The sequence below is a fragment of the Ipomoea triloba genome, chromosome 11 (genome assembly GCF_003576645.1).
Source record: "Ipomoea triloba cultivar NCNSP0323 chromosome 11, ASM357664v1".
Lineage (NCBI taxonomy): Eukaryota > Viridiplantae > Streptophyta > Magnoliopsida > Solanales > Convolvulaceae > Ipomoea > Ipomoea triloba.
The window spans coordinates 12,234,773-12,257,938 of record NC_044926.1 but is presented as its reverse complement, the minus strand read 5'-3'; the positions used below and the strand labels follow the sequence as shown (position 1 = coordinate 12,257,938).

At 34.7% G+C, this 23,166-nt stretch overlaps 2 protein-coding genes across 2 annotated transcripts in view; one reads left to right on the top strand and one right to left on the bottom strand.

Annotated features, from left to right (window-relative positions):
- Positions 1-752: 752 nt before the first annotated feature.
- Positions 753-9,172, top strand: LOC115997383 (plant cysteine oxidase 2-like). The gene is made up of 6 exons (XM_031236928.1): positions 753-984; positions 6,133-6,254; positions 6,804-6,969; positions 7,662-7,874; positions 8,784-8,896; positions 9,001-9,172. Exons 1-6 carry the CDS (start codon positions 780-782, stop codon positions 9,109-9,111), a joined length of 930 nt encoding a protein of 309 aa, XP_031092788.1. The 5' UTR covers positions 753-779; the 3' UTR covers positions 9,112-9,172.
- Positions 9,173-10,302: 1,130 nt separating this feature from the next.
- The window catches only part of LOC115996588 (ABC transporter A family member 11-like), a 22,010-nt gene continuing 9,146 nt past the window's right edge, over positions 10,303-23,166 (bottom strand). The window contains exons 2-16 of the mRNA XM_031235886.1: positions 16,944-17,178; positions 16,075-16,274; positions 15,335-15,520; positions 15,151-15,246; positions 14,304-14,498; positions 14,044-14,203; positions 13,687-13,940; positions 13,477-13,594; positions 13,302-13,378; positions 12,543-12,632; positions 12,260-12,403; positions 11,845-12,141; positions 11,682-11,762; positions 10,912-11,088; positions 10,303-10,812 (exon numbers count right to left, since the gene is read on the bottom strand). Coding sequence (XP_031091746.1) covers positions 10,630-10,812; positions 10,912-11,088; positions 11,682-11,762; positions 11,845-12,141; positions 12,260-12,403; positions 12,543-12,632; positions 13,302-13,378; positions 13,477-13,594; positions 13,687-13,940; positions 14,044-14,203; positions 14,304-14,498; positions 15,151-15,246; positions 15,335-15,520; positions 16,075-16,274; positions 16,944-17,178 — 2,493 coding nt within the window. The 3' untranslated portion in view covers positions 10,303-10,629. The remainder of the gene's footprint in view (positions 10,813-10,911; positions 11,089-11,681; positions 11,763-11,844; positions 12,142-12,259; positions 12,404-12,542; positions 12,633-13,301; positions 13,379-13,476; positions 13,595-13,686; positions 13,941-14,043; positions 14,204-14,303; positions 14,499-15,150; positions 15,247-15,334; positions 15,521-16,074; positions 16,275-16,943; positions 17,179-23,166) is intronic.

Sequence of the window (23,166 nt, the reverse complement as noted above, 5' to 3'; positions counted from 1 at the left end):
TCTGCTCTCCTTCCTTCAAGTCACCTGTGTTCATCCCACGTTCTCGTTCGCCGGGTCCCAAGTTTGTGTGCTCAAATGTAGGGATCGTAGTACGTTTTATCCTGGGAAACCTAGGCCGCAACACTCCAGCACCCGGGAGGCGGAAAATAAGGTTTTAAGGGCAGAGGCAACTCGACTCGTGCTTACAACTACCCCAAAGTCTGTTCTTCTCCATCCCTCCTTATTCCAGGTTTATCTAACCTTTGTTGTAGGTTTAAATTTTTGGAATTATATATATATTTATTTGTTTTTGTGGATTTTCTATTTCGTCCATTTTTCTTGGGTTTTCGAGAATTATTTCCAACATTCCCGACCTATTTCACGAACCAAACACGTTGTTATAGCTATAAGTTATCAAGTTTGACTTTTTGTAAGAGGTGGATTGGCGGATTTTGTTCAAAGCAGGGGAATAAAATAAGAGTAAGGTGTACTCAAAAAAAAAAAAAAAAAAAAAAAAAAAAANAAAAAAAAAAAAAAAAAAAAGAAAAAAAAGTAAGGTGTAAGCTACACGACTAACTCTACATGGTCACGGTAGAGTCAATGGTAATTTATTATTATATGCGACAGGTAGACAACAAGAATGCATAAATTCCACTGTCCGTAGCACACTGGAATGGTTTTGCATGGCCCCTGGTTTTGAAACCTTTGACTTCCACGAACTATTTTTTATATAAACCCCACACCAGCATCTATGGAATCTTTGCCATTTCAGAGGGAAACATAATAATTATCTAATTACAATGAATCCTGGGAGAGGTCAAGAAATCTCTGAAACATCAAAGAAGAAGAAGAAGAAGACTAAAATGAGATCCAAGAAAAGAAAGAACAGTTTCAGAACAGAAACGGTTCAGAAATTGTTCGAGACTTGCAAGCAAGTGTTCGCCGATGCCAAAGCCGGCGACGTTCCGCCGCCGGCCGACATCCAACGGCTGAAGTCTATTCTAGGTATGTTGTATGTTTTCTGAAAGTTTATTTCACTCGGTTTAATTTAAGGAAATGTTGAATCATATTACATTTTCCATATATGGGTAATTTCATACTACCTAGTATAAACTATAAAATTTTAATTTTAGTATTTAATTTATCAGCATACAGATTTAAGTCAACATTTTATCAAATTAATTTTTTAAAAAAAGATATGTAAATTAATTTTAAAACATTTTCAATGATTATTTCAAAAAAAAAAAACATTTTCAATGATAAATGATGTTTAATTTAATTGGTTCAAGTTGTTTTCTTGAATTGATACATGGGTTGTAAGTTGTAACCTAAGAATATAATGTGTTGGTTTGAATTTCTTTTACCCACAAATTAAAGTAAATCTCAACATATTTTATATAGTCTCACACTCATACTACCGATAAGAATCTATATGCATTGCTTTAAATTTATTCATTATAACTTGTAATTTGTATTAGTCTTAACTCCTTAAATTGTATGTTTTAGTTTATAAAGTATAGATTTTAACTTTATAAATGTATAAATAATATATATTTTAACAATTATACAAATATGTAATAAATTTAAATTTTGATAATTATAATTACAATTTAAAAAGTAGAAATTATAATTTATAGCTTAAATATTTTTAAAATTACTAATTTATATATTTTAATAGATCAAAGTGGATCTAATCGGGCCAACATTTAAAAAATATGGCTAACACAACATAGCCCACATTAATGTTAGTCTATGTGAATTTCGATCAATTCAACATGGCACGAACCACTTGCTATCACTATTTATAACATATTCTATTCGAGTAAAAAAAAAATATAAGAAAAAAAAAGGTGTTATTGTTACCTAATTGATACTCTCCCAGTTCCATTTTTCACTTAACGAGACTTAATTGAAGTTATTTCAATTCAATTTTTTATAATATTAAATTTAATATTAGTATATAAAATTTAATTTATATATTTAGAAACTACATTAAAAGTACTATTAAAAACAAAAAAAAATTAAGTTTAAAATAATTTAAATTTACTAAATGAAAATAAACAATAAAAAGAAAAAAGAATTGGCCGCAAATAAACAAATAAGTGCAGTAGTATTCTAGTTTAGATACTAAAGCTTTAAACTTCACCCCTTTTTATGTCTAGTAAAGCAAGAGATATATACCACCTATTTGAGAAAATGGTACTTTTTCCTGTGCCAACACCTTTTTTTTCTTTAGGTGTATTTACTTTTTCGTCGCTAATTATCTCTAAATTAACTATTTTTACCTAAACATATATATTAGCTGGTATAAATTTAAAATTCTAGAAAATGAGAGATTTTTTTTTTTTTTGAAATATCAGTTAAATCTTACAATGTTGTTCTTTTAGGTTAAGCGTGCAAACTAGACAAAATAAATTTTCTGAATTATATATCGTTTTTGGACATGCAATTGGGATATGAAAACGAGAACGAACATAAATTATCTTTGTTCTAAAAAAAAAACATAAATTATCTTTATTTATTTCGTGCATTTGGGGTAAAACGATTGATGGCGTCGAAAAATTTAGCTAATATTTCTAAAAAAGTCTCTCATATTTTAAATTTTTGAATATCAACTGTAAATAGTTAATGTATTTGGATAAAAATGTTCACTTTGAAGATAACTAAGGAATGAAAAATAGGGGCACCTATAACTGAATTGAAAATTAATTTATATCAATATAATTTAAAAGAAACCAGCTTGTTTGGCATGAGTGATAATATACTCTTATCCCTTAAAAGAGGTTGGGAGTTTAAATCCTCTCGTATGGAAAAATCAATCTGACTAGCATTTTACCCTTTAATTGAGCCCGATTCACGACCCAGTGCGTACATGGATTAGTCTAATATGATGCGGGTGAAAAAGTGTCATTTTAGCCAAGTATTTGTTTTCATTTGTGTTTGTAAAACTGAGGGGTTGTTGAGGACAAGTTGAAAAGCCTCAAACAACGTAACAATAATGGTGCCATGGAATCGCTTTATTCCAACGTAACAAGGAGAAGCTGATAGCCATTAGCCACCCATAACTATGCCATGGCATCGTTTTACTAATGATTTCAAAAAAAAAAAAAAATACTAAATTACATTTTTATCCTTCAATTGTTAACTATTATACAATTTAGTCACTCATTTTAAATTTTAGTCAATGCGATTTCTCACTTTGTTATCTAGTCCTTTAAGTTATAAATATAGTCAATTTAATCCAATGGAAGCTAATATTGAGGAACTAATTTGACTATATTTACAAATTGAGAAATTAGATTTATAATATGATAAACAATCAAGAAACCACATGAACTGAAATAGAAAATAAGAGACTAATAAAAACCCAATCTTTTATAAATTTCTTAGTTTCATTTTTTTTATTGAAAATTAAAATTAGAAACGACTTTTAATTATGACAACACTATTGAGGAATAGTGATGGCGGTGATTGAGTAATAGTGATGTTGAAGTACCTTTTATATACTTTGCAAGCTTGTTATACACTTAAGATTAACATTATCTCAGCAAATGTACCTAGCTCCTTTCTAATATATGTGGCAAGAGAGGCCTTTTAATTTTTCTTATTATTTCTTTTAATATTTTTATTATTATATTTATAATATAATATTATGTGAGACCCATTTTGAAAGTAAGAGAGATTTGCAGGGATATAGAACAAATACTAGAGAATTTGTAAATTTTAGCGATAAGGGTCAAATAAACCCTCAAACTATACTGATTGGTGCAATTAGCCCATTCAACTTCAAAAAGCTTCAATTAGGCGCTCAAACTTATTATTTTGGAGCAAACAAGCTCTCTAACCTATTCGTGACCTGTAATTGCAGGTTAACTAGAATTCCTACCAACTTCGGCGAACCTTAGGCGAGCATCCGACCAAATTTCGACGACCAAGTCAAAACATCAATGACCGGCAACCGTTACTGTCGCCGGTCGCGTCCAGCTGAAGAAGGTTGGTCGCCTTCTTCGGCCGTGTAGAAGGCGACTAACTTGTTCGCCATCTCCATTGGAGATAGTGACAAACTTGGTCGCCTTCTGCACGGCCGGAGAAGGTGACTAGTTTTTTCCAGCTGGACGTGACCGGCGACAGTAACGATTGCCGGTCGTTGATGTTTTGACTTGGTCGCCAAAATTTGGTCGGATGTTCGCTTGAGGTTCGTCGGAGTTGGCCAGAATTCTAATTGACTTGCAATACAAGGTCACAAATAGGTTAAAGAGCTTGTTTGCTCCAAAATAACAAGTTTGAAAGCCTAATTGGAGCTTTTTGAAGTTGAAGGGGCTAATTGCACAAATCATTATAGTTTGAGGGTCTATTTGGCCCTTATCCCTAAAATTTATGATGTGGAAGATGGACCTGTTTTAGAAAGTGAGAGATATTTAGGGATAAGGATAGCCTAAGCATTAAAAAAAATCCACTTTGACATACTATCTCATCTTGCAAAAGCTATCCTTTCAAGGATAAGGATAGGTCCTTAATTATAAGAGTCAACTAATTTAATCCCTAAATATACAACATAAAGGTTCATAGTGATTTGAGGACTTTGGGTCACAATTTTTGTTATTTTACACGTGTTTGACATGTTATACCAATGTTGTTTATATTTGACACTGATGACCAGAATGTGTAAATTTTAGAACTAAACTTTGGTGCATAACTAGAGCAGTTGGCCCATTACTCTAGTAACTGAGGACTAATTTGAAACTAATGGGGTGTATGGTACGTCGAGGAAATTGTAATTCCATTTATACTAAATTTAATGGAATTAAAATTTCATTATTTGATTAGAGGGAATTACAATTCCTAGGATACACTAGAATTACAATTTCATAATAAATTACGATTTTGACATTATTATTATTATTATTATTATTATTATTATTATTAAAAAGTGCTAGTAGCTCAATGGTTTCCTCACCAAAAAAAATTATTATTGTTATTACTCTGTATTATATAAAGGCATTTTAGTCGTTATTCACTTATTCTCTTACAATTCTCAACAATTTTATTCTTGTTTACCAAATATGGAATTTAAATTTTTACCTCAATTTTTTTTTTCACGGAATAACAATTTTTTTTCCTAATTCTCTCCTTCCAATCAATCCACGTAAAACGTACTACAATTAACTCTTCATTATATAACAAAGTCTAAAATATCAAATAGTTCAAATTTCAAAGGCTACTGCTTGAGCGCATCCTGCACCAATGCCATCATTCTAAATGAATACGTAATTCTAAATACTTAGGGTGTGTTTGGTTCAAACATTGGAAACAGAATGGTAATAGGAATCAAATACGGTAATGATAATGGATTTAAGTAGAATGAATCACTTTGTTTGGTAGTAAATAGGAATTGGAATCAAAACAAATAAATAAATAATTAATTAATTAAAATAAAAAAATATTTAAAAAATAATAAAGATGGATACACATACATGTATGTGTGTGTGTGTGTGTGTGTGTATATATATATATATATATATATATATATATATATATATATATATATATATATATATATATTAATATTTCATATTTAATTAATGCATGAACAGTAACCTTTTTATTTTTTTCATTTTTTTCTCCGTTATTTTTTATTCCATTGTTCAAAAGTAGAGGAGTAAATAGATAATGAATAACAAAAATACGTAAACGAACAAACATGGTAATGGGTATCAAAACTCATACTCCCTCTGTCCTATTTACTATTCATTGGTCAAATCAACTCTTTCTTTATTGCTTTTTTTTAGTAATTTTTTATTATTTTTAAATTTAATTTTTTGGTTTAATAGTACTTTTAATGTAGTTTCTAAACATATAAATTTTATATATTAATGTTAAACTTAATATTATGAAAAATTAGATTAAAAATAACTTCAATCAAGTCTCGTTAAACGAATCAATCAACCAAAATGGGACAGATGTAGTATATAATAGAGTGCAAAAGTCCCTTTTCAAATTAAACACACCCTTAAAATTAACATAAATTTGTTTTATTAATGAAGTCAAATAATTAAGCACATAGTACAATCTAAATGAGCATTCTATTTTGTAAAAAAAATGTTGATGTTGATGTTGATGGTGACGTGTCTTACTTCACATATATACATGCAGATGATTTGAAGGCTGAGGATGTGAATCTTCAACCAAATATGAAAATTTTCGAGACAAGTGAAACTCATGGACAACACCCTCCAATAGCCTACATTCACATATACGAAAGCAACAAATTTTCAGTTTAGTCTCTATTTTTCTCTATCACAAATTATAATGCAAATCATGCTTCAATTCATTATACTACATGCAACTTATCAATGATTTTATGGTCTAATAGCACCAAGTGATCTCTCAAATGTGAAGTCATGGGTTCAATTAAGTCTCAGTAAAAAAATATTGTAGAAAATTTTGGTTGACAACTATTAAACGGATTAATTCTAGTTTTGGTCATTCAATTATTAGTTTTTCAATTTTTGTGCTCGAGTTTAAAATCGACCAATTTTGATCCTTGACCATTGAAAATCTGTCACATTTAGTCATTCAACAAATGTGACACATTTTTAATAGTTAAAGACAAAATTTAGTTAATTTTGAACTTAATGATCAAAAATGAAAAACACAATAGTTAATGAATCACAATTGGAATTAACTCATATTATAAAAAAATAAATAAAATGGGGTGGGGTGGCCGTAGGGGAGGCGAAAGACACTTTTCATCCTTGAATTGTAACTCATATATATGTGTTAGATTTGAAGCATGAATGTGATGGAGTAAAAAATTGATGCAGATTGGGATTTTCTGCTTACCACCTTCTGGTATTATTCCGCTTCATAATCACCCTGGCATGACTGTGTTTAGCAAGCTTCTGTTTGGATCAATGCAAGCCAAGTCATATGATTGGGTTGAAAGAGTTGCCACATGCAATAAAGACAATGGGAAAAACCTCCAACAAGGTATATATAATTCATACTTTAACAAACACAGGACATTGTTCTAATAGATGAGTTGGGCCGGGGCTTGGCCATTGGTCTAGTATATGTTTTAGGTATGAAATCAACATATATTTCTTTAATGAAATTGTTGGCGGAGGCCAGTAATAGACTAAGTCCAGTAATAGACTAAGTCCAGCAATTGGTGACAGGAGGAATTGTTGAGTGAAGGGTTAAGTCCCACACTCTATGTTGAAAATGTTATGAGGTCTTTTTTTCCTATTCATCTATACTTTCTGAACGTGTTGAAACACATAGAGTCAATGCTGCCTTCATTAGGCTCATTCTTATGACATCTCATATGGGAGAATTAATACATGTCATTTGAGCACAAGGTGCTTGGCATGTGATGGGGTTTTATAAGGAAATAAAATTGCGTCTTTTATACAAGTTATAACTTTTGGCATAGTAATAAGCACTATTCCTAATAAGTGGTATCGGAGCCAGATCGCAAGAGCAAAAATTGTGTATTTAAGATGAGAAATTGTTGGGCGGAGGCCAGTAATGAGTCAAATCTAACAATTGGAGGCTAAGGAATCTTAGCCGAAGCCGATAATAAGTCAAGTTCAGCAATTGGTAATTAGAAAATCTATAAATTATAACTTTTTGCGTAATAGTAAACTCTTATTCCTAACAGAGATATTGGATTTGTTCAGGATTGTTTCCCCAGTTAGCGCGAGTTCATGTTGAGAAAGAGTTGACAGCCCCTTGTGAGGCTTCTGTACTGTTTCCAGCTGCAGGAGGCAATTTGCACTGCTTCAAGGCCATCACTGCTTGTGCCATATTAGACGTTCTAGGGCCGCCATATTCAGAAAGCGAAGGCCGCCGCTGTACATATTACCAAGATTCCCCTTTTCCTAGATTTTCAGGTTGGTTTCTACTTACTCGATCTTATATATTAATTTTCTCTTGTTTTGTTAGGGTAAAATGCTTACAAATACATTAAAAGTTATAGCTAGTAACGAATAATCAATTTTATTTTTTTATAGAGAGCCATCACGCTTTCGAAAGTAACTTGGCCTTTTACAGCCTCTGTCCAAATCCCTCTAACCACATGGTGACTATTACCAACCTCCGTAAAATAATGTTTTATATAAGTACTATATATATACTGGTTCAAATGCGGCACTCTGTTTCTGTGCGGTCATGTGGAACGCACCAAAACGCGTTTATGAATGGACAAATGCACCGCACCTTGTGCATTTCTAGACACGTGATAGTGTATTCTTGCATATGTGTATGACCGCACATTCGCACTGGCAGGGACGGAGCTACAGTGGGTGCAGCTGCTCCCACTCACCCCACCCCCCACCCCATATATAGCCTTATATATATATAGTACATGTTTTAGATATAAATATATAAAATCAGATATAATAAACAATGGATTAGCTAGATAAGATAGTAAAGATTTGTTTTGTCTTACAAAAGGTTGCATGGGCAACACATTCTTTAATGACTGACATTTTTATAATGTGTTTTTTATTTGAATTAATTTATCAAATTAATTATGTTTTCATATTTTCTTATGAATATTTTTATAGAGTGATGTGTTTTATTTATCGCATATATCCAACAATATTTATGATTATATTTCTAAGTATTTCTTCTTTTTTTTTTAACTATCTATTTATTTTAATACTTCACCTCCGCTAGAAGAAATTTTTGGCTCCGCTCCCGCACACGGGAAGGTCTATTATCATTGGAACCAAACCATATGTGCGCGCACCCACAAATATATATATTAGGTAATCGGATTGCTTTAATTTGCATTGCAGATATTGTAGAATTGGAAGCTGATGAGGATGTGAAAAGTTATGTGTGGCTTGAAGAGAGGGAGAAGCCTGAGGAGTTTGTGGTGTATGGTGCACATTATACTGGTCCAACAATTGTAGGAATTAGGGACTGAATTTTATTATTCAACATCCCATCCCACCCCATTGATCTACCTCTTCATTTTTATTGTTCTTCAAGAATGTGATATATCATATGCAGGGACACTCTTGGAGAAATGTCGCGAATGGGGCTAGAGCCAAGCTCTGTCTGATTAGTTTCATCCCACAGGATACAGATATAAGTGCAGTATGCATGCAGAAGAAAAAATAATAATGTAATAAATTGGTTACACACAAGTATTTGCTTTAATTTGATCATTTTGCTCCTCTTATACTAAGCTCGTTAATGTAACTTTGATAAAATGTAAGTAATGATTACTAACTCCAAAATCAATTTGAATGTAATGTAGTGATTGAACTAAGCTAAGGGGAGGGATGATTAGCCAACATATTTAATTTACATGGCAATTGATATAATTGTGTTAGTTTTGTTTTAATTCTAACACAATGTTAAAATATAAGGACTAAATAGCAGGTCAAACTAACTTCAAATAAAGAATTACATTATACAAAATGATATAGTATAAAAATATGTTAGATATATCGATCCGATCATTATAAAGTCAAAGTAGACCATGCATGGTCAAAACGTTATCTATCGTTTGTTATGGCGCGTTCAGTTTTTTTTTTAGGGTCACACTTGTGTGAGACCGTCTCACGGATCCTTATTCGTGAGACGGGTCGGGTCGGGTCAATACACCATGCAAATGTCATACTTATATGTGCAAATCTCACACTTATATGCTCAAATATAACACTAATCAAAAATATAATTTTTGTTACTTGTAAGAGAAAAAGTAATACATTTTTCATAATAAGTAATGTTGACAAGTACCTCTCACTTATAAGGGCAAATATAATACTTTTGAGGAAAAATGTAATACTTTTAAATCAAAATGTAAAAGTATTGTATTTTCCCTTAAAAGTATTACATTTGCCCTAATAAGTAACAAAAATTTTATTTTCTGATTAGTATTACATTTGAGCATATAAGTATGACATTTGTGCATATAAGTGTTATATTTACATCTTGACCCGATCAGACCCGACCCGTCACATGGTAAGACGGTCTCACACAAGTTTTTGCCTTTTTTTTTTTTTATATTGATGTTGTATTGAAACTATAGTGTGTATACAATAAAATTGTATACAAATCTCATATATTGTGTATATATTGTCAAATAAAACCGTAGTTAGAATATTTGATTAGAATGATGTTAGTAAAAATGAAACAGAATAATGATAGAGTTTACTACAAGGACTATAACAGAATTTTCTGTCTATCACTGTTAACGTGAAAACTTCAAACGACACCGTTTGTTTACGTGGTCCACACTGCTATGAACTACAGTCAACAGTAAAATTTGCGAGGAGTTTAACCCAATATGGTGGGTTCCTTGTGGGCATCAAACACTAATGCAAAACTTTATTGAAAATATAGCATTTTTTTTCTATCCCATAAAAAAGTACATACTAAATTTTTGCTACAAAACAATTGAATGTCTCACATTAGGTATAGTTTCACACAAGTTTGTATTTTTGTGAATTGTGAACAAAGAGAGGAGTGCCACTTCCCAAAGACATCCCTTTCAAACAATTATCATACTTTATTGTGCTCATTACTCAATTATCTATGGTATGTTATGAACATGGATGTACTTTCATATGCATTCCAAAATCAAATATATCCCAAGTAATCACACTTTTAGCCTTGTACACTAGTAGTCTGCTATGGAACCAATCCAGTGGGCGTTCTACGAAAGTTCGACGGCATCGGAGTCTCATTAGAATGCCCAGAGATGCAGAGGTTGCCATTGTCATCCTGTTCCCAATACACCTCAACCATGAGCCCTCGCGGGTTGTCGGGCGACACAGAACCAGGAATCTCAACATATTTTGCCCCTAAATGAACCTGCATTATTGCCATTTAAACTGTTGTTCAAAGGAAAAATAGGGAATATGCATTTTTGTTGAATCTATGATGTAAATGCATTCAAGTATGAAACTTTACTTGGATTGAAGTTCCAGAAGGTAAAGTCAATGTCTTGACATTTCCTTCAGCTGTTGCACTGTCTAACTCTGCCTTCTGAGCAATACTCAAGAAAACTTCTTCCAGTGTAGACAGCCCAATCTGAACATTTTGTATGCCAAAATCTGATTTTCTATTCTCCATCTCTTTGAAAAATTCCTGATCCAATATGTAAATCAACATTGTAAAATTCAATAAAATCGAAAACGGTGAATAACAGAATTGTTGGGTGGAGACCGGTGAAGAGGCAAGTCTAGCAATTGGTTGCTAGGGGATTGTTGGGTGGAAACCGGTAAAGTTGCGTCATTGTTGTAAGCTATTAACTTTTTGCGTAGTGGTGATCGATTGAATCCTAAAAAGTGGTATCAGGTTCTTTGATTATCTGGTTGACATATCCCTCCGGGGACTAGACTTGGCCTGGCCTATACCCATCCCATCAGAGACTGGACTCGGTAACTGCACTATGCAACACGCTTAACCACAGAGTACCGATTGGGAATAAGTAGGTGAACATTAACCATTTAACAACATCCCTCTATAATACGTCACAAAGTCACGTCTCGAATCAAGTAGGGACTGAACTCAGTTGACCTGCCCAATGCCCAACAATAAGGGGGAATTGTTGGACGGAGACCGGTGAAGGGCCAAGTCTAGCAATTGATGGCTAGAGGGTTGTTTGACGTAGTGGTAAGCGCTTGAATCCTAAAAAGGAATAACAGAACCTGTCATAGCATATACAATGAAAGCCTTACTTCTAGTTGCCTCTCCTGCTCATGAGGGATAACAAAAGTCAAGGACGATGGATCCTCCTCCTTTGGCATCACATCCAAGTGCTACAGAAAAGAGAAAGAAAAAAGCTTAAATGATATATAGAATGTATTGATTGAAGAGTTTCTATTTCCTACATAAAAATACCATTTTGAAAAATTCCTTCACAGCCAAATGGTGCTTGTTGTGATCCTCTATGGTATTGTCATCATCTTCTCCTTTGTCTAAGCTGACTTTAGTGATAAAACCAGCTCCAAATCGAGACTTGAGCGTGGTCGCGTTTCCTATGCAACGAAGCCTCCCCTTCGCCATGATCCCAATCCGATCTGCTAAAATGTCAGCTTCCTCCATTGAATGTGTTGTCAAAATAATCGAACGCCCATGCTTCGCAGACTCGATCACATTCCAGATATGTCTCCGGGTTACAGGATCCATTCCAGTTGTCTAAAGTGAGAAAAAAAACAATCCAGGAATCCGTTACCACTTGTTAAGATCAAGTGCTTACCACTACGCCAGAATAGTAACAAATCGAAGAAGAGTTGTGTTTTCTAAGTGTGCTTACAGGTTCATCTAATATCAGAAGCCTCGGATTGCCAATCAATGCAATGGCTAAACTAAGGCGTCGTTTCATCCCTCCGCTGTAGCTACTCGCTCTTACTTTCCCAACATCCTCGAGCTTTACTTGAGCCAGTAAGTTTGTTGCCTCCTACATTAATTTATGTAATTACAAGAAAACAGACACTAGAATTCCAAAAGGGAAAGTAACAGATCAAAAATGTCATTTTTCCTTTCTGAATATAGAGATAAACTAAACATAAGAAAAAGATATATGGTGTTAGGCTCACAGATTTGTTTGAAGTTTGAGGCAATCCTTTGATGCTAGCGAAGAGCTCGAGGTGCTCCTTTGCAGACAGTTTATCCCAAAGTGTGTCATACTATAATGTTTGAAACAAAATTTTGATTATGGTTTTGAAAACAATAATTCAATAGTTACATAGGAGAAGGAGAAAAGGTTTTAAAATTGCATTCATTTTCAATGTACTTCTTCTATTCAAGGTTATAGAAGGTGCTAGGCACTAGCCGGACTGTCGGGAGTGCCTAGCCTCTAGGGCGTCTAGGTGCTGCCTAGGCAACCGAGTAAAATAATCATAATAATAAGGCGTAGCGCCCTAAACCCTAAAAAAAACCTTGGTCGAGTTAGGCGCTAACCAGGGACGGTTTTTTTATTTGCGTGGCCCTGATAAATAAGTGAGGCCCTATCAAAGTATAAAGAAATTGCGAATTGAAAAAAAATTGCAAAGAGAAAAATGCAAAAAACTTAATTTTGGGCTAATATAATAACAAATACATATACTAACTATTAGGCTAGGGCTAGACTAGGGGCCCCCAAAATTTTAGGGTCCTGTTCTGTTGCCCATCTTGCACGCCCTAAAATCCGGCCCTGGCGCTAACTTAGCCGAATCGGGCAACGGGCGCCTAGTTGGTCTGCTAGTCAGCTGGTGGACTAAAAGATGCCTAGGAGTGAAATCCCCTCGATTTAGGGGCGCCTGGCGCCTAGGCCGATTTTTACGACACTACTTCCATGAAATGGGATAAGGAAATACCTGAGAGCAGACTCCAATTTGTTTCCGAATGTTTGAAAGACCAGCAGAGGTTCTAACAGAATTCCCATAAACCATAGCTGTCAAAAGTGCATTATATCATTACTCAGAAGCAAAACTTAAGATTAAAACTGCGAAATGATCACACAACGACTAAGAAAATCCCATAAATTGTTACCATCTCCATGAGTCACAGAAGTAATGCCAGTCAAGCAATTAATTACAGTAGTCTTTCCTGCACCATTCGGCCCGAGGAGACAGAACAATTGATCCTTCTCAAAGTTTAGCCATAAGCTCTGCCACCGAAACCAAAATCCGCCATGAACGAGCCAAGTTTCGTTTCAAAACCGAGCTGAGCGAGCCAACGAAAGAACAAATTAAAGCTCACCTTCACAGCAGTGTACGCTTTTCTCGTCCTGCATACACAGCAATAGCAACAAAAGCAGCAAGAGCGGCACCTTAGCTTTATTTTCTTGGGATAAGTTTTGAACAGACCGCGTAGCTGAACAGCAACATTAGGATCAACATTGTCCTCCTTTGCCTGCTGCTTCACTCGACTCTCCTCCTCGAGAACACCCTCATCATTTGCAGCGAAGCGATCATTCGGTGGCGAAGAACTGGATCCACAACACTTGCCATTTTCTTAGATTAGGAACAGACCCGACAGCGCTTAGTTAATGTCATTTGGAATTAGAAAAGTAAAGAAATTATATATTGAGACAAAATCAAAGTTCAATATATATACCTTCTGACTTATATTCACCCTTGCCTGTCCAGTAACTGGGATTTAGAAAGTAAAAATATGGTTTCTTTACCCCTGTAGAATTGGTCCAGATATTGTTGACATAAATTGCCACAATTAGCCACATGAAGAATGTTGCTATCTGCCATTGATAAAAATAGCCCTGGCAAGTGACAAAGAACCAGCAAAGCATTAACCCCAAGGCACAGTACAATTCCTTACAACCTAATAAAAAGTACTAAGAGAAACAAAATGTGTCATACAATTGGGCGGCAATAGGTGTCATCTATATCACATAAAGATTGCCTCCTCTGGCTGATCCCATTCCCAGGATGTCGTGAAGCTGCCAATAACAAACCAAGGCCTCCAGAGAAAGGGTTTGGTGGAAAAAGTGACCAGAGTAGTCTTTGATACATATGCTTCGATTTCGTATCAGTGTATACAAGCACTGAGAAAGCCTAGAAAGAGTAGAGTATGAACTGTTGAGATTAACAACAAGAAGCAACAATAACAATGGCAGAAAATAAAGAAGGTTGTGCAGCTAAACATTCGGAAGACTGGCAAGTGCTAGGAGAGGGGAATTGTTGGGCAGAGGCCAGTAAAGGGTCAAGTTCAGTAGGCTAGGGGATTGTTGGGCAGAGGTCAGTAAAGGACCAATTCCAACAGGCAAGGAGATTGTTGCGCCTTGTTGGGCGGAGGTCAAAGGGCCAAGTCCAACACCCTATGTCTCAAAAATGTTGTGGCTGTATAAGCAAATAAAGTTGCATATTCATCACTAGGCCAAGTCCAGTAGACTAGAGAATTGTTAGGCGGAAGCTAATAAAGGGCAAAGTCCAGTAGACTAGAAGATTGTTGGACAGAGACCAATAAAAGACCAAGTCCAACAGGCTAGGGGATTGTTGGGCAGAGGCTGAAGGGCCAAGCCCAACACCCTACGTCTCGAAATGTGGTGGTGGTGGTATATAATAAAATAAAGTTGCATATTTGCTACGAGTTATAACTTATAGTGGCAAGCGTTTGATCTTAGCATTAATAAACCCAAACACATTACAGTAATTGCTAACAACTTCAAGTAAGTTATTAGATCTTTAACTAAGAGTATTGACTTGCCTGGGTTAGAACACCAACAACAAATATAGCAAAACCAACAGATGATGCTGACGAGGTCTTCCGGACAAAGTTTGAGAAGAGGAATGCAAAAGCAACCTTGTATATAAGGCAGGCAATGCAGTTAAGGTCCGATGTAAAGTGGTGATTTAAGAATGAATAGAGTTGGAGTTAGAGCATAGCATACCATGTCCAACTGGAAAAGAAAGAACAGCAAAAACACAAAGGCAAAGCTGTTTTCCAAGAAAACGTGTAGTTGAAAAGCCATCCCAAAAAGAACTATGAAGAGTGATGAAAGCAACGACATAAATCCTTCCCATATAATCCAAGAGCACCAGTAAGCAGTGTCATAGAGGCCCATCACAGCCATTGCCTGCACCAATCAAATGAGGGGTAAATGTAAAAACCAAAAGAAAATGTTGATAATCAGTGTTCATTTCTCCTGCCCCATATGATTGTGACAAAAGGTGGAATAGTCCACCGTAGAACAATTTGTGGAGAGACAAATCATGGTGACTCAACTGACCAATAAAGGCTAGATTGTCCTGACAATTTGTGGAGGGATAAACCATGCTCAACTGACTAACAAATGTTAGACTGCCCTGACAATTTATGGACAAATAAATTATAGTGACTCAACTGACCAATAGAGGCTAGACTGCCCTGACAATTTATGGAGGGATAAATCATGGTGACTCAACTGACCGATAGAGGCTAGACTGCCCTGACAATTTATGGAGGAATAAATTATGGTGACTCGACTGACTAATAGAGGCTAAACGTTTGCTCACTGTGCACAACGAACTCCTCATTTTGAGAGGTTGCTTACACTACCGCTAGTGAGACTCGATCTTGGTCTATTATGACGAATTTCACATCTGTTACCAGTTGAGCTTCCTATGCCGGCACCATATATGCTATAATTACCTGACGAAGTTTTAGTTCTTTCTCCGCAACAATGGAGCTCATCTGAAACACAAAAGCAAACATGCAAACCGCATAGAAAAAAATGGGGCCAAAATTATTAATTTCTATTTCATTAGAGATGGAATAATCGTCGTCGTCGCGCCTTCTCAATTCAGGATGTGCAAATTGCTTGAATGCGATGTTCCAGCTGAAAGTTGAATCTAAAACAACAAACATGAAATATTTGATTTTATTTAATTTATACACAAACAAAATAGAAATTAAAATAATATATTTAAGTAATACTTATCAATTAATTGGTATCATTTTTATAAACTTGTAGTATTCTTTTGTTTGAATTTGAGTCCATAATGTAGCATGGGCGTACCGCAAATCCAACTATATTCTTGGCATTTTCATAGGAAAAAACTATATATTCATATAAGCAAAAAGATGCTTTGAAGGGGAAAGAGAGACTAGGTGCGAAGTCAACAAATGTTCTGCACCTTGTCTCAAAAGTCCAATGGGACTATGTGTTATTGTTTTGTTTATTCGTTTTAGCCTATAAATTATGAGCAACTTAGACTGGTTTAATTATTTTTTTGTAGTCTTTTTATTAGCTACAATCATAAAACGGGACAGTGGCTGTAGTTTCTCTCCGTCACTCAAAAAAAAGTGATAGACAACTAACTATTGTGTGATATAATGTATTGTGATTAACTGACTATTCCACAAAATAATCTAATAATTTGACAGACAACTAATCATAACTAACGCAACATACATGTTATGTCATATTTTTATTATTGGGTTCACTATTACAAAAATGAAAAATATTATCATGGTTAATTAATTTATAATGTAAGCTTAATAATATACTTAATAATTACCTCCAATTAAAGATCTAGCAATTTCTCTTGATGCAGCTAGTTGGAGAGGAATTCTGAACTTGAAAGTGGGATCTTCAATCTGCCTTGGGACTTCAATATAAGTTGATGAATTTGTTAGAACACCATAGCTTATCACTGTTGCATTCTTTTCCTCAAAATGAAGAGCTCCCGGGGTACGCATTGGTTCTTGTAGAAGCCAATTAATCAACTCATCTTTGCTTGCAAATGATATAACCTAAACTCAAGTAAAATAAAATCCATTAAATATTTTCCATCTATATAATACAACAAAAAAAATGTTATTTTGATTTTTTTGTAAAAAAATATTACCAAATGATATAAATGGTTAATTGGTAATAATATAATTGATTTGCATGTTTATATTTACTAATTGTCAATAAATAGCAAAAGATCTTGTGGTCTAGTGGTGCTCAATTTATGCTGTCATATGGAAGGGAGTGGGTTCAAGTCTCAGTGGAGGCGTAGTTCATGGGCAATCTACACGGCTGCACAGGAAGCTGTTCACATAAATTCCCTTATATATATATATTTGATCAATGACGTGGTCAATTTTATAAATATTAGTATAAGGAAATCAAATTAGGAATTCCATGCATCTATTTCTTTAATTTAACAAAACTAATTAGACCAAATATATTCTCTTTGCAAATTAGTACCAGTATAACTCAATTGCACATGAGACACTACCAACAAAAACTGCACATTAGACACTACCAACAAAAATGTAGCGGACAAGCAATGAAAACGAAGAAAATGACAAACCTATATATCCAAAAGCAAATTAAAAAAAAATTAGAGTAATTTCAATCAAAAGTAGTATCTACTACCTAAAAACATACCAACTACAATAAGTATTTAGATACTTGTTTTTAGAAAAGTGTAAATTAAACATTAATTTTAATGTCAACTATAACGAACTTAATTATCCTATATAATCGTACACTTGATATACTTTAAATTATTTATTTAAATACAAATATTGGACATTAAATTAGTCGCGCAATGCAGAAGTAAAACTAGTATATAAATACATATCAAACGGTAAATAATTTGGTAAAAAAAAAAATTATTCTATATAGTATATAGTCCTAATACAATACGTTTGTTTTGTATACTATTAAAAAAAAAATTAAACAAATTCTTCTTGGGTTTTTCTTTAATAATTGTTTTTTTTACTTAATTTGTACAATTTTAAATTTAAAAATCTTGTCTTTAATATTATTTTTAAATAATTAAAGTTTCTAAACATATAATATTTATTAACTGATACTAAATTAATATAAAAAAAATTAAGAAATAAATAGTTTGAATCAACCTTTACAATAAATAAATAAATTGAATCAACATTGGATAATTAAACTAGACGCAAAGATAGGAAAGTGTAGAGTAACTCTTTCAATCCATAAAATATGAATACATACATATCGTAGATGCCTACAACTCTACAAGGTTCCAATGAATTCAAAGATGATTAAATGTGGAAAACTCCAACCCAGTTAATCGGAATCATGTATCATACTATATCATTAGAATGAGAAAAAATAATTCAAATGAGCTCCTAAGTCCAAAGAATAATACAATTGAATTCCATAAATGAAAAAAGCATGCGATAAAATAGTGTAATTATGTCATAATTTTACCTATTTTGTAGCATATCATTGATGTCCGATTGACTATGTTAATACCTGACATTTTGATAATTACATTGGTCCAAGTGTATAATTTTGTTTTATTTTTTATTTTTTTATTTAGATAAAGGTCACTGGCCATTATTCAACAACCGGTGGCTATGTAGATCTAGACCACAAAAGATGTCCAAATCTGGACTGATGCAAGTGACCATTGCTTCCTTTGTCTATTTACTAGCCACCAATTGTCAAACGATAGTTGATGGCTTTTTAAGAATAAAATTCAAAAGTTAAAAAGAAAAAACATTAAATAGGTAGAACTTTTACACTTCTTGTAATTGGACCATTGAGTAAATAAGTGTGTAATTGAGAAATTAAACACATAAAAATTGTGCAATTAGCATTTTTTTTTTACCTGTTGTTCCAGGTAAAACAATTAAGTCAAATTGATGAGTTGTCATTAAATATAATTGATTTTAAAATATTAGTGCTTATATGTAGATTATATGGTAATGACATGTCAAATTATAAATAAAAAATATTTTAATAATTACTAAAAAAAAACGTGTTAGTTACGAAGGATTGTGTTACAAGTCTAGAGGGTGACAAATAGACCTGTAGAGAATTTTTAAAATTATTTACTATTTGAAGTTCAAGACTTTAGTTGAATTTAAGCTTGAATAACTATTTGCAAAGATTTTGCAGCGGAAAAAAATGTGAACCCTTTTAGTAGTTAAGCACAATTTTGTTCTTGAAAAATTTTGGGTTTGGTTGTTTAGATAATAATATAAAGGCAGTAAAATAACTAGAGACAGAGGGAGAGAGAGATTTTTTTAGTGATTCAGCTATTAACCAGCCTACCCCACTCTTCTTAAAAAACTCCTTGGAGGATTACACTAAACCCCTTAGTATAATAAAGACCACTTAAGCCTTGAACATAGAGTCGGCCTTAGACACCTAGGTTTTTCACAAGCCTCAACTTGTTACTCCGCCTCTTTCTACTTCTACCGAGTAGAGATACAAAGGTTTTCAACACAAAGTTGTTGATCCTCCAACACGTAGACTTTGCTCTTGAGTCTTGTCTTTGATCATCATTGTTCGTTAGCCAAAGTCTCAATTAGATATAGCTGTGTAGCTTAGTTTCTCTCTCACTAGTCACTTGTTTTAGCACTTGAAAGCTTTGAACACTTGTATATTTTTCACTTGAAAGGACATCACCTTCTTCAGTCTTGATTGAAAGTATTTATAGGGCAATTTGAAATAAACCTATTGGAGGAAGAAGAATTTCAAATGTTCTTTATTTGACCCTTGTGTAATGACCAGTGGACAATTCGAAATGTTACTTTTGGTGTCAGATTTTTCACCCATTGACACGCCTTTACCTGCTAAATCTTACTTTTTACTTTGCACATTTTGTTTAGGTTTTTAAGGAAAATCTACTTTGGAATGTATATATACCTAGGACTCCTTTCACCTTGGTAACATTTCTCATAAAGTTACTAGTTATTTAAGGTTTCGAACTGTTTGCTTAGAGAATGTCTAGAATAGTTCCTTCGAATGGTCAACTCTTACCTTTCAAGTTACCTTTTCGAAGCTTAAGCTTTGTAATCTTTTGTAATCAAGTAGTTGTCCTTACTATTTGAGTACTACTTTAAGTCCCTTATATTCGATAGGCAGGTCTTTTCATTCTTCGACCATTGCAACCTTCTGATCTTTTACTCTTCGACTTCTTAACTCTTCGAAGCTCTTTGTAGACTTATCTGCTGACTATCCGAGGTGTAACCACTCAAATTACAATTCGGACTATTCAAACAAAATAAAAAGATTTTCTAGTCTAAGAAAATAAAACGAATTGGGGACTAAAATTTCCTAAGTCTTTTGGTATCATCAAAATCTAATGTACAATTGTTCCTAACAATTTTCCCATTTTTTATGATGGCAAAACTTATATTTTTATTATGTGATTGTTTCAATTTTGATTTGATTTTTATTATTCAATTCAACCCATAACTAGAGTTTAACACAATTTTCTAAGGAAATTTGAAATAAACAACTTAAAATAAAACGCAACACACACTAAAAAGTTTTCATTAATCATCAATTCAGTACAAATTACATTTTTTAGTGGCACAAAAATTTAAATAAACATAACGAAATCTTCATTTCTTCTCTTCTTGTTTCTTCTTCGTCTTCTCTTCTTCCCTTCTTAAGATTTCATTGATCTTCTTTATCGACTCTAAGGCATTATTTTCAACTACAAAATGTTAAAAATCAGTGGTGATAGAAATCTTGTTGTAGTTGGAGAACGCTTTTATCAGATTTTCATAACTTAACACTCCACCCTTTCAACAGAGGATGCACTCCAAGGTCGTTCTTCTATTTGTGAGTGAAATTCCACTTTCCATCATCAATTTGTACAGCAGCCCAGCAAGGTGCTCATTTGTGTAGCAATGAGCCTTTCTTCAGCGATGTAAGCTTTTCGACTACTTCCTTTTGAGCTTGATCATATTCCATTATTCTCTTCTTTCGTTCTCGCTCAGCCACTTCATTTCTCTACCTTTGCTTCGCAATTTCCTCATTGCAAGTGGCTATGTTGTCAACTTTTCGCTTTACATCCCATTTCTTAGTCCATATAGGCAGCTTTTAAGGAAGGAATTTGTCATTGTTGTCTTCCTTGTATGGAACATACGGTATGATTTCTCTGCCTGGAGTAATAGTGGTCGTCTCTTGCCTTTGCCTTTCCGTGTTATACTACATTCCCCCCTTTTTGGCATCATCATCACCATATCACCTGATGGAGGCAATACCACAGATAAAAATATTTACCTTTTCGTGCAGCTCACCAAGACTCTTGCCAATAGCACGCACATATCCTTTAAGTCTTCAATGTTGTCATTGATGTGGCGTTGGTTCTAGACCATGGAACTTTGTTTCTTCAAAATATCATTTAGTAAAGACATCATGGTTGATAGCATGGTCTCCATGTAGTTGAGAGAGAAAACCACTGAATCCTTGAATTCAACATCATCAACACTTGGTTCCTCATCAGGTTGTCTTTGGATGACTATTAAAGGACAATGAACTTGAAGTTGTCGAACCACCTTACAAAGTGAAATTATTGGAAATACTTGATCAAGTACTCGGAGTTTAAAACTCTTTTTACCAATTTTCCCTTTGGGGTATTAAGCTTGTAGCTACCAGGACGGACCACGGCTGCTACTATGTATAGATTTTCCCAATTCGGCACTAGGTGAGGTTTAACCTCAGAACGGCCATAAGGATAATCAAGCTCGAGGTCGGCCCGCTTCGACCTCAGCTAAGAATTAATCCTTTTGTATGGCAATAAGCGATGCCAAGATCCGTAGTTCCATTTGGAAGAATTGAGGTCGAGGTCATCCATGCCCTCGCCCTCGAGGTTGATACTTAGGGTCCAACCCCTTCATAGCAGTATTAGGGAGAACCAAATGTGGGGTTGGCAGCCTTGGCCTCTAGGTCGACACTTGGGGTATAAGACTTTCAATACGAGCTCGAAAATTCATGACATCGGTTTCTTAGGATGAGGCATAACAATCAGCATGAGGTCGGAAAAATCATGACCTTGACTTCGTAGAGTGAGGCTAGTCGTTCAATGTGCTCGACCATCACAAGTTGGGCACGAGCAAGCTGAGCTTGGCCACCAACCAAGGCAAGGTGAGATCGTCACCGCAAAAACACGACTTGGGCCACAATCTAGGTTACTTGGGGTAAGACGAGCTTTCAATGCGATCTCACGAAGTCGGCCTTCCGAAGTGTCTCGCATCCTTGGGCGCGGGCTCAATTGCTCGGGAGCATATAAGTTCCTCGAGGTGGACTCGGCAAGCCATGAGTTTAGCTTCTCAAAGCAAAATGAATCTTTCACCACGAGCTCGGTATGTCACGAGCCCGACTTCCCGGAATGAGGCATGGTTTCTGGCACTAACTTAACAAATCATGACATCGATTTTGCTGGGCAATGAAGGTTCTTCAACGTGAGCTCAACTTCTCGGAAGACGAGCTATTCGACGTGAGCTTGGAAATCATGAGTATGTCTACCAGGACAAGATGAGTCTCTCAACGTGTACTCAACAAAAAGTGGGGTTTGATCAAGTTGAGGTTAGCTATGAGCCAAAGTAAAGCGAGTTCAGACTCTTCACCTTCTCACACATTTGAGGTTGACACTTGGGGTCACACTAGGCGAATAGCAAATTGACCTCCAAATCGGCTCAAGCTCTTTGTCCCGGTCGAGCTTGGGCCCCCGACGTTACACTTAACCTCGGGGAGGATGAGGTCGGGGGTGGTTGCCCATGCGTAACCTAGCATGGCACCTCAGTGGTGGTATCGAGTTGATGGGGTCACACCACACCTTGAGTCCCTTCGATGAGCTGGGTTAACATGGTTGCGGCTTGTTAAATCGCAACCACCCCGACTTGGAGGCCCAAGATTAGAGGTATGGCAATTGGGGCTGATCCACCATTGCGGTTCTTGTTCAAGTGATCCTACAGGCCCCGTTCTGACCTTATTACGGGGGGGGGGGGGGGGGGGGGGGGGGAAATTTT